General features: G+C 46.6%; 2 protein-coding genes across 10 annotated transcripts in view; both read left to right on the plus strand.

Annotated features, from left to right (window-relative positions):
- Window positions 1-19,541, plus strand: part of LOC143989546 (uncharacterized) — a 600,653-nt gene that overhangs the window by 539,286 nt on the left and 41,826 nt on the right. For 3 of the 9 annotated variants that reach the window (XM_077489712.1, XM_077489711.1, XM_077489715.1), the window contains 6 exons: window positions 14,242-14,355; window positions 16,638-16,766; window positions 17,403-17,510; window positions 17,599-17,802; window positions 18,814-18,993; window positions 19,082-19,205. In XM_077489712.1, coding sequence (XP_077345838.1) covers window positions 14,242-14,355; window positions 16,638-16,766; window positions 17,403-17,510; window positions 17,599-17,802; window positions 18,814-18,993; window positions 19,082-19,205 — 859 coding nt within the window. Of the gene's footprint in view, window positions 1-14,237; window positions 14,356-14,378; window positions 15,968-16,637; window positions 16,767-17,402; window positions 17,511-17,598; window positions 17,803-18,813; window positions 18,994-19,081; window positions 19,206-19,541 lie in introns of those variants that run through there. The other 6 variants (XM_077489714.1, XM_077489713.1, XM_077489717.1 and 3 more) reach the window with 5 other exon arrangements.
- LOC143989564 (uncharacterized) overlaps window positions 1-19,541 on the plus strand; it is a 241,547-nt gene that overhangs the window by 127,119 nt on the left and 94,887 nt on the right. The window lies entirely within an intron of this gene.

A 19,541-nucleotide genomic window follows, 5' to 3' on the forward strand; every position in this document is an offset into this window, starting at 1 on the left:
AAATCGTTGTGCTGAGCACCAGAGGCACGTGAGATTTGCGGTGGCCAGATGTCACCTCCAGTTCAGGTGTCTGCCTTTTACATAATTGGCACAGACCTTTTGATTATCTTGTTGGCAGTGGTGTTACCTTGGACTAGGTGGCACATGAGGGCATTTCAATTTGTCTTCTTTAACCTATGAGCTGGGCTGTCTAGGGATCATAAAATCTTTGTGCCTATACAAATTCAACAAGAACTGGAATTTTGGACATCTGCACTGTGCTTCTTTCGGGGCATGCCTCTCAGCCCAGGAGATCGGATGATTCTGATGCCAGTCTCTGGGGCTGGGGAGTCCACAATCTGAAGAAACAAGTGCGGGGCCATTGGAGCGCTGTGAATCACAGACTCCCTAAGTATCTTGAATGGAAGGAAGCCTTTTCTAGCATTGCAAGACTTCCAGGATCTTCAAGGGGGCTGAGTAAGGTTTACAACAAGACAATAGTGGCCTACATTGCCTGACAAGGGGACACCAAGTCTTTTCTTGTTACATCCTGCAAAGAAGCCTTTTGTGGGGAAGAGAACCACTTAGTTAAAGCGGTGTCCCGCCCAAAAAAAAGAAAAAATGAAAACCTTTAATAATAGAACACTTACCTGTCCTGGAGTCAAGCAATGTTGGCACCCGCAGCTGATGTTTCTATGAGATGTCGGGTGCTGTCGCCGCCATTGCAGGTATGGGAACCCGGGAGTGTAGCCTTTTCGTCTTCACGCCGGGAACCCTACTGCACATGCGTGAGGCCCGCTCCTCTCTTCTACTGGCCCGGGGGCCGGGGATGAGGAGGGAGCCCCAGCTGTGAAGTCAATATCCACCACTGAGACTCCCGGAAGTGGGCAAAGATACCTGTCAAAGACAGGTATCCTGTCCCCCTCCCCCTGAAAGGTGCCCTTTCATGGCACTGGAGGGGGGGAGGAATCAGGTGAGCGGAAGTTCCACTTTCGGGTGGAACTCTGCTTTAAGGTTGGTCTTCTTGCCTGGGAAGCATACATATGAGAGGATATGAAAGAACTTTGTTTTGTTTGCTTAGCAAAAGCTTTCTCTCCTGCGTTCCCGGCTCTAGCCAATATCCTTGCCATTTTACAGTCAGCACTAGAGGTTGGTCTGCCATACAACTCCATTTAAGGTACAGATCTCTACTTTATCTTTTCACAGGCTGCAGATGGGTACAAAAGCCAGTGACCGGGTGCTTCTTCCAGGTGACAATCTATATATGACCTTGAGGGAAAGCCTGGCTCCCTCTGTGGGACTTGATAAAAATCAGAATTGTGCGAGGTATAAATTAAGATCTGCTTAATAGTAGCCAACATCCCAACATGAAATACTATAGAAGTTTTCCCCTTAACCACTTGAGATCCGCGCTATAGCCAAATGACGGCTACAGCGCGGATCTCCTTTTCCGGGACGACGTCAATAGACGTCGTCCCGGGAACGAGCGGCCTGCGCGCCCCCTGAGGAACGAGCGGCGCGCTCTGTGATCAGCGAGTCCATGAGACTCGCCTGATCACCGATCCGTGCAAGGGGTCGATCCCGACCCCTTATCACGTGATCAGCTGTCAGCCAATGACAGCTGATCATGTGATAAAACGGAGCCGGTAATCGGCTAGTATTCCTCCTCGCGCTGACAGCGCCAGGAGAAAAAAAAAAGCCGATCACCGGCGGCCGTGATCGGGACATTAGTCCCGATCACGGCCAGCAATTCAAGCGACCACTTGCCCCCTGCCAATGCCCACCTGCCCCCCGCAGTGCCATCCTGAATAAAAGTAAGTGCCCCCGTCAGTGCCACCCAGCAGTGCCCATAGTGCCACCTAGCAGTGCCCACAGTGCCACCCAGCAGTGCCTACAGTGCCATCCACAGTGCCACCCACAATGCCCACAATCTGCCTCAAAGGTGCTGCACCCCAGTGCTGCCCATCAGTGCCCAGCAGTGCCGCCCATCAGTGCCCAGCAGTGCCGCCCATCAGTGCCCAGCAGTGCCACCTATCAGTGCCACCTATCAGTGCCCATCAGTCCCATCTATCAGTGGTACCTATCAGTGCCCATCCGTGCCACCCATCCGTGCCACTTATCCGTGCCACCCATCCGTGCCATCTTATCTGTGCCCATCTTTGCCCATCAGTGCCGCCTTATCTGTGCCCATCGGTGCCGCCTTATCTGTGCCTATTAGTGCCGCCTTAACTATGCCTATCAGTGCCCACCAGTGCAGCCTATCAGTGCCCACCAATGCAGCCTATCAGTGCCCACCAATGCAGCCCATCAGTGCCCCCCAATGCAGCCTATCAGTGCCGCCTAATCAACGCACTTCAATGAAGGAGAAAAATGACCCGTTTGCAAAGTTTTATAACAAACTATTAAAACATGATTTTTTTTGCATCTTTTTTTGTTTGTTTAGCAAAAAATAAAACTCCGAGCTGTAATTAAATACCACCAAAAGAAAACTCTATTTGTGGGAAAAAAATGATAAAAATTCCTTTTGGGTACAGTGTTGTATGCCCGCGCAATTGTCATTCAAAGTGCATCAGCGCTGAAAGCTGAAAATTGGTCTGGGACTGAGGGGGGTTTAAGTGCCCAGTAAGCAAGTGGTTAAAAAAGACGGGACTTTTTAGGCATAGACTGTGACACCAATTGATTTGGTAAAAATATATAAAAAAATAATTTTATTTCAACATAGAAAGAAAAAACAAAGAATAATATATTAACATACATTTCCAAACAGGAGAAAGGGACACATTACTTCCTCCATGTGCATATATTTATAGAACCAGAAAACATTTGCTTCCTACATCTTATTCAAAAAGAACAGACAAGGTCAAATTGCGTTAGTATTGTGCATCCAATGTAACCTACGCGTTACGGAGTTATCTTACTCCTTCTTCAGGGATGATCCATTTTAGCACACTTAAATTTACAAAATAGTAGAATCTATAAAAAACATAAGAAAGAATTATATATACGTACAATTTCAAAATTTTAATTTTTTTTTAAATTGTACGTATATATAATTATTTCTTATGTTTTTTATAGATTCTACTATTTTGTAAATTTAAGTGCCTAAAAAGTCCCGCCTTTTTAAGGGGAAAACCTCTATACTCTGTGGGACTTGGGCTTGGATCTGAGAGCTCCCTTTGCTCCAATAGGTTTCATTTCCATTGAAGTACCTCATGGTAAAACTCCTTCTCCTGACACCAACTACTTCACACAGAAGGATGATGAAGATTGCAAAACTTTCCAGCAAGGGCGCTTTGGTGTCTTTTTATTCTGTTCTTTTTTACCAGAGATAGGGATACCACGTCTATCTCCAAAGTTCAATTATAAAGTGGTATCCAATTTCCAGAAAAACTGGGAAGTCGCCCCTCTGAGTTGTCACACGAGAGGCACTGAGTGCCCAGCAGGAAGACTTCCGTTTTCTTACACATGGTCCAGTTACTGACAGTGTACTTGGTGAAAAGAGGAAAGTGTAGAATCTTTTCATTTAGTCACCAGGCCCTTAGGAGTCCTCCAGTCTTGGGTTACCCGGGTGATTAGACTGGCATGCAGGAAGTACACTTTTCTATGCCTATGTGACTAGAGGGGTGGCAGCCTTTTGGGGCAGTTATGCCAGGATTGCTTGGAAGATATAGGTAAGTTCTAGCTTAACCCGCAGATATGCGTACTCGGCTTCCAGGGGTTATACCGGGATGATGCCCGCACCTGCAGGCATCATCCTGGTACCGTTTTTTGCAGCGGGCGATTGGCTATCCAGGCACAACAACCGATGTGGCTAAAAGCCGCTCGGCTGTTATGCCGGAGGAGCGGGAGGGGACGTCCCCCCTCCCGCCGCTGTTACCGGTGCTCCCGCTTGATCGGGAGCACCGATCAGTGATCCGACGCCTCCGGTTGCTGGGGAGGAACTGGAACGAAGCCGTAATTGGCTTTGTTCTGAAATGGATAAGAACTACAAACTAGTTCTTGGTTATCTGCTGCTATTTCTAATTAAAAAAGTATAAATGTGCATGCACATTAGAAGTAAACACTCTCTGAGATATGTTCAGTTCAGGCTACTTCTAAATACTGATTTATTGGTGGGCGGTGTTGATATTTTATACAGAAAGATACGTCATTGTTATGTCAGTCTAATTGGTACATCTCATTGGTTACAATACAAGAGAAATGAAGAAACTTGATGCTTGAAGTTTGGTTGAAGCTGGTTCTGTTATCTCGAATGCATTCCTCTAACGCGGGGGATGTAGGGTGTAGACGCCATCTTCCCGCAGCACAGGGTCAATCTGTATGCTACATAATAAGTAAGGAGCATGGGAACATGTATACACATAAGCAAATAGACATTTTCTGATTATCATTATGTACATTGGATTCCTTAACAGTCCCCCCTAAAATGGCTATTTTCTTCTGTCCCTCATCTAAAGGTCCTCCTCACCTGGCCCATTCTCCTCAGCAACTCTTTTTAAGCTGTATATAGAGTTGGGCAGCAACTAGTTCATTACCCCCCTCGATACAGCTGGAGAAGGGCAATCAGGTGCTATCTACCCCTATAACCCTAGAGGACTGTGAGATTTTGGACAGGGAGTGACTATAGAGGAGGGAAGGGTTTGTCATTCTCCATCATAAGAGGGTCCTCTTCTTCTTGGTGGAGAGATGTAGGTGGGCTGTTGTCTACAGCCTTGCTCATTAACTTCTTTACGAAAGGTAGAATACAGCATACAATCGGGGGGTAAAAGAACCAGGATTATTAGTACCGTTACCCCTATCTGGGCGAGCACCTTCTGCCACCCACTCATCCAGCTAAAATATTGATCCCATGGGTCTGTAATACCGGAGTTCTTCTTCAACTCCAATGACAAATCTTCTCATTTCTTTATAGCTAAAGTTACTTTACCATTTGGGCCGGTATTATCAGGAATGTAGGTGCAACAGGTCCCCGTTTTTTCTATGATTTTACAGACACTTCCTTTCTCAGCTAACACTATGTCTAAGGCCATCCGGTTCTGGAATGTCATGTAGGAAGTGGGGGGGTAACTGGTCAGCAATTCCCTGGAGGGCATCTTTAGTGTAATTCACATATCTTTGTTGGTTGTAGTTTATGTAATTGATCCAATCTACATTCTTGTTCACATTTATTATGGGGATCAAAGACTCAAAACCAACTTTTACCTGATCCCTGGCTTTGAATTCATCAGGGACCCTCCTTGGGACCCCTATAGCATCGATGTACACATGAGGGTCAAAGCTTCCGGAGAGAACTGCTCACTTCCTCCTCTGACTGTGTGCTGGGTCAGTGTATGTATCAGCAGTATCTTCTGCTAGGATATGGAGGGCACATTCACCGGTCCAGATACCCTCTAATCTGGTCCTATGTTCCAACCCACTGTCCCTCCCAGGAACCACAATTCTGGCCCCAGTAACTGTCTGTAAAACACACATATTACCATCAGGGATGTCTCACCTTACCAACAGGGATGTCACTGTACCAATGGCATTGCCATGAAAGAGTCAAACGGACAAGGTACTATGTCACAGTAATCAAAGGTAAAGGTGGTCACATGTGTACCTGAAGAGTTGTACCAAAATGTAATTATGTTATCATTTTTTTTTTTTGTTTTTGTTTTTTGTGATGACCACCTCCTGAGCCTCCCCCCTAGACCAAACAGAAAAAGGATATGCAGCATGGTCATCATGAAGTGGGCAGGATCTTGTCCTTTCGGGTGGAGCTTTCTTGCAGTGGGAAGCGTGCATTCAGGTATTCTTCCCGGCCAATTCGACTGAGGTGGCTGTGGTCAGCAAAACTTGGAATGGACCATCATATCTGGGTTCAAGAGAATGTTTTCTCACAAATTTCTTTACCAGCCCCCAATCTCCAGGCAGTAGTTGGTGTCTTCCTGTATCTAATTCAGGATCTGGAATGGAAGAAAACACCTGGACATGCATTTGGGTTAATTCTCGTGATAATGCGGTTACATAATTACTCAACACATCAGATTGCAACTGTAACTGTTGTGGAAAGTGACAGCCAAGTCTGGGGGCTGAACCAAACTAAATTTTATAAGGGGATAGGGCATGTTACCCCCGGGGTGTGTGTCTGACACTGAACAGGGCAATGGGCAAACTGTCTGGCCGACTCATGTTAGTCTTTTGGGCCATCTTTAACATCCTGTTTTTCTAGTGTCCCTTTCATCCTTTCTACCTTCCCGCTACTTTGAGGGTGGTAAGGGGTGTGTAGAGCCAACTGAACCCCCAGTGCTGCCCTAATCTTTTGTAAGGGTTGCTGTGAAGGCTGGGCCTGATCGCTCTCTATCACCTCTGGGACCTCAAATCTACATACTATCTCACTCAGTAGTTCCTTAGCTGTGGTCCTGGCAGTCATGTCCACCTCCACTAGGGCGTATTGGAATCTGTCACTCCTTTGGCATTTGGGAGTGATCAATTTGTATCCTCTGGAAGGGGTATAGAGCTTTTGCCAGGTGCTTCTTCTGTGCCTTTTCTGTACATTCTGGGTTACATTTGTTGCAGATAGTGCATGATCTGCAGAAGTTGTTGGTCAATGAAGTAACTCATAAGTTCATAAGAGTCTTTGTCAAGTGGGCAGCTCCATTTGCCCATTGCACCATGGCTGGGTACATACTCCTGGGTAGACAAGGCTTCTTGCTGCACTCGAATAGTCCATCTCTGAGAGTTCCTCCTCTCCGTTTCCAGCTTTCCTTCTCATCTGGACTTGCTGCTTCCTGTAATTATTTCAGATAAACTCTGTCCACTGGGAGAGTCTGTAGGGTAAGCATGGAGTGGTCTTCTTCTACCACCCTGCTGTCCACTTCCCGTGGACCGCTGGCTGTCTGTTTGGCAGCTGAATCGGCTAGATTGCCTTGAGCTTCCTCCGAGTTGAGTTTGTTGTGTGCTTTTACTTTTAGAATAGTCACTTGGGTTGGGAGAAGCAGGGTGTCCAAGTCCTTGATGGCTAAGCTATGTTTCACAGGTGTTCCTGCAGCCATCAGGAACCCTCTGTCCTTCCAGATAACACCAAAATCATGGGCAACGCTGAAAGCATATCTTGAGTCCGTATGAATGTTGGCTCTTTTTTCCTCTGCCAATTCACATGCTGTAGTAAGTGCTTGCAGTTCTGCCACCTGTGCAGACATCACCGGCGGTAAGGTTTCAGTTTGGAGAACCGAGTTTTCAGTGGTGACCTGGATCCTGCAGGGGTATTTCACTCACGGTGGGGAGATGCATGGTTTCCAGCCGCATTAGTTCGATGCAGTCATGGGGTGACAAGTCAAGACTCGACTCCTCCTCCTTACCCCCCTCAAGAAGTGGAAGAAGGGTGGTAGGTTTCGGTGTTTGACAACGTAATAGAGTAATGCTGTCTAGAAGGTAGAAACACAGGAGTCTCAAGTGTCTGGCAATGGACAGATGTTTCGGCTGGATCTTGGTGGAGTATGGGAGCAATGTCATGGGGAGCAAGCAGAATGAGGCAGAGTCCGAGAGCCAAGTCCAAAGTTTTGTCAAACAAGGCTTGTGCAGCAAAGACAGCTCGCAGACATGATGGGCCTCCTGTGTTATCGCATCCAGCCGACAGGAATAATATCCTATAGAGCGTAGGCAGATGCCGTGTGATTGGGCGAGTACACCTGTAGCATGTCCCAGATGTTCGGATACAAAGGGCTTGAACGTTTTGTCGTAGTCTGGGAGCCCTAGCGCCAGAGATGGTGTGCTTGAAGGCCTCAAAGTTGGATATTGCTTCAGGAGACATCTGGAAGGGGTCTGATTTCAGGGCATCATACAAAGCTTGCATCAGTAGGGAGCCTTCTGGAATCCATGCTCTGCAATAGGAAATTAGTCCAAGGAAGGAATGAAGGGGCTTCTGGCCTTGTGGCAGTGGGATGTCAGAGATTGCTTACACCCTGTCTTCAGTGAGGTGTATTGTCCCATGGGACAAGACAGTGTCCAAGAACAATTACAGATGTTGAGCACCACTGCAATTTGGGCTTTGAGGCTTTGCAACCCTGTGTGGCAAGATAGTCCAACTGGCTTTCTGAGGTGACTTCAACAGTGGGTAAGTCAGCTGCACAGTGGAGAAGGTCATCAACATATTGGAGGAGAGTCACTTCCAGGTGATCCTCTTGTTATGTGTCAAGGATGATAGCCATAGCATTTGCAAACTAGCTTGGAGAGTTCTGTGCCCCTTTTTGGCATAACTGTCTGGGTATGTTGCTGTCTTTTCGTGGGTGAATGCAAAAGGTACCAGCATGAGGGGTGAAGGTGGACACTGAAGAGAGCGTTTGCATGGTCCACCACTGTGAGGTACTTTGCAGTCAGGGACACCCCCGCAACCAGCTTGTTCTCTTTTAGGGGTTCTCTTCTTCCTAGAGAACAGAGGTGTGTTGCATGGAGATGCGCAGGGTACAGGGCTCCATCTGACACGAGGGCCTTGACATGCTTCAAAATAGCTGCAGATTGAGCTAACTTTAGGGGGGTTATTGTGGTTTCCGGGGCAATGATGTGCCCTCTTTGAGCTTGACTGAAACTGGTGGCACTTTTAAGTGACCAATGTCTTCCGGGCCTGTGGACCATAGACAGGTAGGAATTCCGTCAAGTACTTCTTTTGGTATTGAACTTGGAGTTATTGCTTAATGAAGTGTCATCAGGAGAGGCAGAGAATACAAAGCAGATGAGTCTTCCAAGGATAGGGGAGTATACAACTTCACCCCCCCTTCAGGTGTGAAGATGATTGACGCCTGTAGTCTGGACAGCACATCAGCTCCTAGTAGATTCAAGGGACGTGTAGAGGACACCACAAATCTGGTAAGCAAATCAGGAAATGTCCTCACTTGGAGAGGCTCAGTGAGTGGACTGGTGCGGGGCACCCCATCCACTCCCACGCAGGAAACATCAATAGTGGAAAGGAAAGAATTATCAGGCAGGTCCTCAGCCCTCAACACACTCCTGGCTGCACTTATGTCAATGAGAAAAGTGGTAGGTTTTCCTTGTATAGGTAACGTGACCTTTGCTAAGGGTCCCCCAGTCTCATTTGAGGACACTGTCATAAGGGGTGACACGGGTTTTCTCATTTCCTAGCATGAGTTGGGGCATGGTGGTGGAGGTTCATGTCCACGTCGCCCTTCGGCGGGATCCCTGTCTTGTCTCGGATGTCTTGGGGCTCTGCATACTCTTCTGATTTGACCCCGCTTCCCACAGTTGTAACAGATGATCTTCTCCCTGGTATTGGGCAGTGGTGGTGGACGAGTGTAGGCGGGATCTTCGTCTTGTGTTACCATGAGGGGCGTTGTTTTTTTTCCTTTTTGGTTTTCTATCCCTCTGGCCACCAACAGTAAATCGGACATTTTCATTGAGCGATATTCAGGGCGGGCCACCATCAGGCTTTTTCTGATATCCTGTCTGAGTCCTGAGACAAAAGCAGATGATAACACGTGTGTGTGTGTCTTTTCATAGAGGGAGAAGCCCAGATCATCAAATGCCTGTATGAGTCTAGCATGATACTTCTCCACAGACTCCCCTTTATCTTGGGCAATATCTTGGATTGTGGTGGTCTGATCTGCCAATTTCTCCTTTGCCCAGTCGCGGAGTTGTGCACAGAACTCCAAGCCTGATGTATAAGAAGTGGCACTTGCCAGGCAGGCATCATTGAAGGCTGTCTGCATGACTGGCCAAAAGACATGTCCTGCTTTAATTTGGCATAGGCTGATCAAGTCTCTCCAGGCAGCTGAGTAAGTTTCCTGTATCTGCACTATCCTGCGGTAGAAGGGCATTGGCTGTTTCTCTGGGTCAGGCAGACTTGTCACTAAGGTTGCTGCTTGTGATGGGGTAAAAGCGACATACATCACCAGTGCCCCTTTTGGTAACCGAGACTGGTGTTGGGGCGGGGGGCTGAGAATGGGCACTGTTTCTCATGGTTGTCAGCATATGTTTGCGATCCTCTCGGAACTGTGAGTCCGGAGCCGGATTAGGGGTTAAATCAGCAGGTGGCCTTGCTGCCTGTTGTTGGTCTTCCCACTCGGACGCTTCTTCATCATTAACATATCCGGCCTGTGAAGGTAGTGCTTCCATATTAGGGAAGACAGGTGTGTGGTAGGAACCATCCTGGTTTAAAACGGGAAGAACTGGTTATATGCCATGGCTGGGCCTATTGGGTGTACCAAAATGGCCGCCAGCAGGAAGTGCACTGGGCTGTGCCTGAAGTGAGGGCTTGGGTGTACCAAGATGGCCACCTGGGAGTGGTCACAGTGGGTTGTGCTCGAGTTGGGGTGGTGAGAAGGGAGTGGGCGTTAGGCGGATAGCAGGGTTGTCCCTCTCCTCCTTCGTTCCAGTTTTTGTATATGGGGGCGGTACAGCCACATTATCAACTCTGTGATTCACATACATAGTACAATTTGCATCTTTCTTGATTTCCTCTTCTATCCAACCTTCTTTGTGCAATGCCCTTGCCGTCCTGTACCATGCTTCTGCCACATCCAATAAGCCGTTATCACACAGACTCCCCTTTGTCTTCTTATCAGCACATGCCATTCCTCTGCTTCTTGCAACATCTTCTCTCCTCTTCTAATATCACATTCTAGCATTCACTTCTCTCTCTCTCTCTCTCTCTCTCTCTCTCTCTCTCTCTCTCTCTCTCTCTCGAGCAGTGGCTTATGGCCCAACTGATCCTTCCTCTGACTGCTGTCTTATCAAAGAATTCCTAGGGTGGGGGCTCGCATCCCTGCGAGAGATCTGTCTCCTAGCACACTCCTGACTGTTCTATCTCTTCGAGGGTCAAAACTAGCACGGAGGTGGTGTGGAGCAGTGGCTTATGGCCCAACTGATCCTTCAGGTAGCCACTTTCTCTCACTGTCACCCTCTTCGTGTATATCAAACAGTAATGGACAAATACACACACAGTACAGGACATGACACCTGACACTCTTTGAACTGCAAAGATAGCTCTCGGGAAAAGCTCACCTGAGTCACAAGACTGCCAAATTCCAGCTAGCCTTCTTTCAAACTGCCCTAATTCACAGTTTGAGATAAACCCTCAGGAAAGCTCCCGAGCAGAACATTCATAGATGTTTTGCAAGGCTGCCACTTCCGCAAGCCTTCTTTCAAACTGCCCTAATTCACAGCTTGAGATTAACCCTCAGAGGTCCTACACAGCCAACCTCGAGTAACCCCGTCTATAAATGCCTGCAGAATTTCACCCCACCACCAGAGACACAATCTAGGGGTGAGGATGGACACACGCCTGCAGCTGCACTTTCAGTCTGCTAAATTTGCAATCCTTCAGAATGACAGACACTGAACAGATAATAGTCAGCAGAAAACCATTAGCAGGTTCGTTAAAACAGCTTCAGGCGAGAAATAAGTTACCTGCCTCTTTGAACAATCGAAAGGAGCCAACAAGACAAAATCAACCAGCCCAATCAGAGAAGTCGTACAAATGATAAGGATAAATATGCTTACCGTACTGTTAGGGCTGCGCGCTTAACCCCCTTCTCTGATCTGGCCAGCCGTTCAGTCCTGGAATGCGATCTCCCTTCGATTGAAGCCTGAAGCCCCCACAGATTTGGGCGCCAGTTGTTATGGATAAGAACTATAAATTAGTTCTTGGTTATCTGCTGCTATTCCTAATTAAAAAGTATAAATGTGCATGCACATTAGAAGTAAACACTCTCTGAGATATGTTCAGCTCAGCTACTTCTAAATACTGATTTATTCGTGGGCGGTGTTAATATTTTATACAGAAAGATACGTCATTACTATGTCAGTCTAATAGGTACATCTTATTGGTTACAATACAAGAGAAATGAAGAAACTTGATGCTTGAAGTTTGGTTGAAGCTGGTTCTGTTATCTCGAATGCATTCCTCTAACGCGTGGGATGTAGGGTATAGACGCCATCTTCCCGCAGCACAGGGTCAATCTATATGCTACATAATAAGTAAGGAGCATGGGAACATGTATACACATAAGCAAATAGACATTTTCTGATTATCATTATGTACATTGGATTCCTTAACAGAGGGGGCTGAGAGAGAGTGGGCTGACAGAGAGGGGCTTTGAGAGAGAGGGGGCTGACAGAGAGGGAGGTAGAGAGAGAGAGGGTGGTTAAGATAGAGGGGGCAGATGGAGAGGGAGGGAGGCTGAGAGGGAGGGAGGTTGAGAGAGAGAGGGAAAAAGGCTGAGAGAGAGGGAGGGTGAACGGACAAAGAGAGGGGGCTGATAGAGAGGAGGATGGATAGAGAGAGGGGGCTCAGAGAGAGGGGGGTTGAGGGGGTGCTGAGAGAAGGGGGCTAAGAGAGGGGAGGGCTAAAAGAGAGGGGGGTTGAGTGAGTATGGGCTGAAAGAGAGGGAGTGTGGAGAGAGGAGAGGGTTGAGAGAGGGGGAGATGAGAGAGACCCCTAGCCCTGTCCCTATCTGCAGTCCCTCCTTTGTCCCATTGTACTAGATCTGCAGCCTGCAGGTCTGTGTGTGTATGATGATGATGTGGTGGTACGGTAACTTTCATTCCATGCCAGTCTGTCTTCTTTTGAAGATCTGCTTTGATCCTTTCAGCCAGTCAGCTGCTCCCAGCTGTCCTCTGTGTCCCAAATCAGCCTGTCCTTAGAGGACAGCCCTCACTCCGGGCTTCACGTGATGTTAGAGAGCGGAGGACAATCCATGCTGCTCTGGAAGCACGGGGTATGGTACGCTGCGCCTGCCCAGCTGTTCTTGCCTCTTCAGGAGGTGGGGTCTAGGAGGAAGAGGCATGCTGCAGGAGCTCTTCTTCTAAGTCCTGAGCTCTCTCAGGTCCCCCCACCTATCTGCCCTTGGATTGCTGATTACTACTGTGTGTGATGGTGGATACCCACCTGCACCCTAAGGGTGATGCAGATTGCTGCTGTAGTGCCACTAGCACTTTGCCTATTTGCCCCCGCTAAACGGCCATCACACTGGGAACAGTACAGCAGCGCTCCTTTACATTCTGCACCTGGCCCCAGGGCGGTACCCCGCCTGCCTCCCCCCATGTTATGCCACTGGTCACATAGCCGCCGAGCAGGGGAGGTTAGAGGGTGAGGCACAGCCGCACAGGCACTCACAAGCACCAGGTGCCCTCTCTACTCCCAATGGAGAGTAGGTAAGCCAGCGGTTGTGGCTGCATCCTAAGTGACTGCCTAGTTTTGACTAGCAGTATCGCCGGCTCTGGCTGCACCCTGCACACCTGCCCAGAATTGGCCCTGCAGCCGGGATATTGGGCGGCACTTGCGGGTGTCAGGGAGCCACAGCCGAAATGTGGGAGAGTTGGGATGTCTGTTAGATCTCACCAGTCAGGAGCCTTTCCTGTCATCCTACATGATCCCTTCTGAGGATTGTTCTATCCTTCACAACAAATGTATGAAATCACCGATGTATAGGTCCCAACTGTTCCTGATTTTGAGGGACTGTCCCTGATTTGGAACAATGTCCCTCTGTCCCTCTTTCCTCCACATTTGTCCCTCATTTTGGTCTAATCTATATAATTGTATATAAAATGTACTTTTTATCTTTCAAAAATTGTTTCCCAGAGCTAAACCTTTCATCCAATTTCTAAATTGCTGCAAATTGTAGATTTTGACAGCCAGTGTAAAGAAATAGTAGTAGTAAAAAAACACTTGTGGGTTTAACCAATCATTTTTTGTATGATTCTCCTTTAAGGGGACGTGGCGGGGGTGTGTCTGATGCCTACATACTTTTGCTAATAGGTGTCCCGCATTCCCATCTCAAAAAGTTGGGACGCATGTTGATGAGTCCTCCTTCTATGTGATCTAGAAGATCTGGAATCACAATGCCTTTATGGATGAAGTGGGTGACTCAGTCTATAGATTTTTTATTGTTTTACAGCTTTTTTCACATTAATTATTTTATTTATATACCAGGAAGTGTTCTTACTTGGAGAGATCTCAACTACCATTCCTTTGTAAATATTACATCCTTGCAATTTATGTTTAACGTATTCATTATGAGTGGACTGATATATATATATATATATATATATATATATATATATATATATATATATATATATATATATATATATATATATATATTTATGGTTTTTGATATATTTTTCCATTTTATTCATCAAAAAGTTCAATTTAGTTGTTGAGTTATGTTTTTAACTTTGCCCTGTTATACATGGTTATAATGAGTCATTTCCTGGGGCTGCAGTTCCTCTGAACTCCACAAGATGGTGATCTTACTTTTACCCAGACAGGAAGTCTCTATGGAATACAGACAGCAAGTGATGTCAGGTACACACAGGAAGTTCCGGGTGAGAGGTGAGTCGGGAAGTAGTGAGAAGACGTTGCTGGAAGAGGCAGAAGTCGAGGTAATAAGATCTAATCTTCTATTTACACCCAGTAACCCCCCGTCATGTCCGTCCTCTTCCTCCATAGTCACTGTGACATCTTTTATCTCCAGAAGATGATGATACACATATATATAGTGTGGAGGCCTAAATTAACCCCTTCAGGGACAGAACATTTCCCCACTTACAGGGCCGGAACATTCTCTGCATTTCGGAGATAAATTCTAGTAATATGTTCCTCTAAACAAACATCACTGACAATAAATAGACAAGACAATGACCATCCTGACCATACATGGCCTACAAAGGACAATTATTACACTACACAGGCTGTTGGTCTCTGATGGTCCTCTCACCCACCTGCACATACTTTTCTGACCTCCATAAAGGAGAAGTCCAGCCTGAGATGGCTTGGCTGGGCTTCTCCTATGGGTTACAGGAGTGCAGGTCGTTTTGCACTCTTGTGACCTGTTTTCAGCAGAGAGCGGGCTGAAGTCGGCTCTCTGGTGACATCACTGGAATCAGTCCAGGCACCGCATCATCACGACAATGAAGTCTGGATCTTCCAGGTGCCTGGACTGATGGCCATCTCAGCCTCTCAGCAAGCCACTGAGAGACTGAAACGGGCTCTCCCCACCCCTCCACAGCTCCAGTGAGCGCGGGGGGCGGAGCTGGGAGAACCGAGCCATCGCAGATGTTAGATCGCTCTGTTCTCAGTGAAGAGGCGCCGGGGGACCGATGCTCCATCCACCTAGGTAAGTATGAACCTGAAAGAAAAATAAATCATACTTCCCTTTTAAAGACCTTCTGCCAGAAAGTGAAGGAAGCCTTCACCTCACCATTTCACCATTCTAGAAATATGTTACAGGATACAAAATAGACCAAGAGAACAAACCCCTCCCCCCTGCTGTCCTCCTACCAGCACTGAAATAAAACACACACACCAGTAATGTGCACTACAAAGTCCAGCCCAACAGACAGCAGTCTATGGTAACAGCATGATGAGGACAAATGTTCATTCCAACATACAAGGGTCCTGCAGCTTGTCAGATAAAGATCCGGGAAGATCCAAGGAGCTCAAACAACAAAGAAATGACAGAGCGAGATCCGCATTAGAATGATGAAGTCATTTATTCCATAAAAACAAATAGTACACTTACATGTTAAAATCTTCATAATCAGCATAGATGGCAGATGGGTTGCTATTGGAGAGAACAAAACTGACTCCTCCCCCACAGTTCTGTACTCCACCAGCAGGATCTCCCTGCTATCCAATCCGATCCCTTCTCTTACTGTAGAGAATGACATCACTCCGATCAGTCAGCAGGCTGCCGGAGATTGGAGCCTTGCAGCCGGAGTTCTGGTAATTATGAATGAATTAAATACTTGTATAGCGCACAATGCGAACTGAATCGCCTCTAGGCGCTATGGCGAGCTTTAATCATCTGATAAAAGAGGACGGTCTTGAGTTTTTTCCTAAAAGCCAGGTGATTTTCTTCCAGGCGGATGTTGATTGGTAGAGCATTCCATAGCCGAGGCCCTTAGACAGCGAATCTCCGATCCCCCTTGGATTTATACCGGGCTTTGGGCACGAGGAGGAGGTTTTTGTTGGCTGATCGAAGACTGCGGTTTGGTGTGTAATGATTTATTTTCTCCATTAGTTATTGCGGAGCTTCTCTATGCACGCATTTGTGGGTGTGGCAAAGGGTCTTGAACGTGATCCGATTTTTTACGGTTAGCCAATGTAAGCTCCTCAGTGAAGGAGAGATGGATTCCCAGGGTTTCTTTCCTGTTATCAGCCTTGCCGCCGTGTTTTGGATCAGTTATAATCGCGCAAGTTGATATTGTGGTAATCCTATGTAAAGCGAGTTTGCGTAGTCCAGTCGTGAATTAATGATCGTTCCAACTACCACTGCTTTGTCATTCTTTGGGATAAAAGGGATGAGTCTGTGAAGCATGCGCAGCAGATGGTGAGATCCACTGACTAAATTGTCCTCACAGCACTGCCTCAGAGCAAACAAGTCAAAGGAAGGATCGTATTTATCATTCCTTGTCTGCAGATCTAAAATTTAACAAATCCAGTTCGGGAACTAAACAAACCCAACAGAGAAAAGGGAATATCTGATCCAGCAGCCAAGAGGGTCCCGCACCTCAAAAATGTAGCAAACAGTCCAAACTAAATGTATTCCCATGGGGGGAGTTGTTAAATGTACAGCAACCCTCATATTACCCCCCCCCCCATCCACATCCTATTATTGTGTGACCAATACCATCCAAATAATTCTTACTTTCATTTTCCAAAGTTATCCGTCTACAAGGAGACCTGTATAGATCAAATGACGGCACCAATGAGGATGGAGGAGGACTGGAGTCACATGACTGAGAAGATACTAAACCTCACCCTGGAGATCATCTACCTGCTGACCGGAGAGGTGAGTAGGATTCTGGGAGGTCACATGACATCACTCTTATCTCTATTAATAAAACCCAGATCTGACCGGATAGGTGAGGAGGATTCTGGGAGGTCACATGACATCACTCGTATCTCTATTAATAAAACACAGACCTGACCGGAGAGGTGAGGATTCTGGGAGGTCACATGACATCACTCTTATCTCTATTAATAAAACACAGACCTGACCGGAGAGGTGAGGATTCTGGGAGGTCACATGACATCACTCTTATCTCTATTAATAAAACACAGACCTGACCGGAGAGGTGAGGAGGATTCTGGGAGGTCACATGACATCACTCTTATCTCTATTAATAAAACAGACCTGACCGGAGAGGTGAGGAGGATTCTGGGAGGTCACATGACATCACTCTTATCTCTATTAATAAAACACAGACCTGACCGGAGAGGTGAGGAGGATTCTGGGAGGTCACATGACATCACTCTTATCTCTATTAATAAAACACAGACCTTGACCGGAGAGGTGAGGTGAGGAGGATTCTGGGAAGTCACATGACATCACTCTTATCTCTATTAATAAAACACAGACCTGACCGGAGAGGTGAGGAGGATTCTGGGATTCTAACATGATGTTCCTATTGGTTCTCCAATACAGAGATTTCCCATCACAGTGCCTCCATGTGACTCCCTAAAACCTGAAAGACACAACATGGAGAAGATTCTAGAAGTCACCAAGAAGATGATGGAGCTGCTGACAGGAGAGGTGAGGAGGATTCTGGGAATTCTGGGACATTATCCAGTAACAGACAAGGGATGTGTCTGGATGGTGACTGTATCATTGTGTGTGTCAGGTTCCTATAAGGTGTCAGGATGTCACTGTCTATTTCTCCATGGAGGAGTGGGAGTATTTAGAAGGACACAAGGATCTCTACAAGGACGTCATGATGGACAATCAGCAAAATTTGAGTTTTGTGAAGAATGTAAGGAAGGAATTTCCCCGGAATGAGATGATATTGAACCTCACCCTGGAGGTCCTCGGCCTGCTGACTGGAGAGGTGAGTGTAATGAAGGGGTTAAATCTGACTCCGCTGTACACTGGGATGTATTCAGAGTCACTTTAAGTCCTCTGATGTTCTGATAATCAATAATCCACACAAGTACTATGAATACATGAAGTGTAGGTACTCTATGATATTTGGTTATAGTACAAGATGGCAGCATTGGGTATAGAAGAGAATAATTCCAGGTTTAGTCCAATCAGTGAGACCCATGATTACCAGCATGCCACGCCCACTGACCACTAAGTCCATGGGTAACATTTCCTGGTGGGTCAGTGGTCCTTACTAGTAAAACATTAGTGACTCTATGATATGACTTCTAGAAGGATCTATAAATCTGACCACATTGTAATCATATCATTAGATGGAGATGTCTGTCCTTTGCTGAATCAGGAACATTGTGGCCAATCCCTGGAGAGTAAATATAGAGCTGACCATAGAGATGAGGGATTATGGGATAGCAGAGCTGTCTTAAACAGGATCTCCAAGCTCCTTCAGAAAAAAATAAGTCAGCAGGTACAAATACTGTACAAATACTGTAGCTGCTGACATTTAATATCAGGACACTTACCTCTCCACGAACCCAGCGGTGTTTTCACCCCAGACAATTTTTCAATCAGCTCTTGTGTGCTGCCACCACCATCTGGACAAAGGGAGACTGTCAGTGAAGCCTGGCACCTTCATGGCCGCTTCCCTATTGCACATGCACAAAGCTCTCTGCACTTTGTGAATGGCTCAGCAGTAGGGGAAGGAGGAGGGCGGCCGAACTTCCGGCTGAGTTAGCCATGGTAAAGTTAGCCGGGAGTGGGTACCTGTCAAAATTGTTTAAAATCTATGTTATTGAAAGTACTAATAAATATTTGTTTAATTCTATCAATTATTTATTCTTTAATTTTAGTAAATTTGTGAGGCTGGTAGGGCCCCAGTACATTACTTTAACCAGAGGAAGCCCATGATGATATTAAGATATCCCTGTGGGAGAGTGATATTTATCTTTGTATAACACAGAACTGTACAGTAATAATGAAGAAATCTACAAGAAGGAGATCTCATTATATGACCACAAGATCCTCAAGAAACCAGAATCCCATCACCATCCCCCCACCTCCATCCCCGATCCCTACAAGACACAACATGGAGAAGATTCTAGAAGTCACCAAGAAGATGATGGAGCTGCTGACAGGAGAGGTGAGGAGGATTCTGGGAATTGTGGGACATTATCCAGTAACAGACAAGGGATGTGTCTGGATGGTGACTGTATCATTGTGTGTGTCAGGTTCCTATAAGGTGTCATGATGTCACTGTCTATTTCTCCATGGAGGAGTGGGAGTATTTAGAAGGACACAAGGATCTCTACAAGGACGTCATGATGGACAATCAGCCGCCCCTCACATCACCGGGTAAGAGGAGACTTTATTGTAAAGGAGAGAGCAGTACAGAGGCTCCACCTAGATCCCCCATCATCTGATAAACACATAGAAACAATGTATTCAGTCTCAGGAGATGGGAGGCAGCGGTGTGGGACCCCTGAAACTTGTCTCATGTGAACATTTCGGATACCACTGATTACTGAATATAAGATATTATATTATATTGGCCTCATGATTGGCCAAGCATGCACTGTGACCCCACATGCTTGGCCAATCACAGTGCCGGCAGCGAGGAGAGCCATGATTGGCCACAGGCAGGATGCCTGTGGCCAATCATAGCTCAGGCTGTGTAGTACATGCCCCACA

This window comes from Lithobates pipiens, unplaced genomic scaffold, assembly GCF_037356315.1.
Source record: "Lithobates pipiens isolate NorthernLeopardFrog02 unplaced genomic scaffold, aLitPip1_a1.2 Scaffold_18, whole genome shotgun sequence".
Lineage (NCBI taxonomy): Eukaryota > Metazoa > Chordata > Amphibia > Anura > Ranidae > Lithobates > Lithobates pipiens.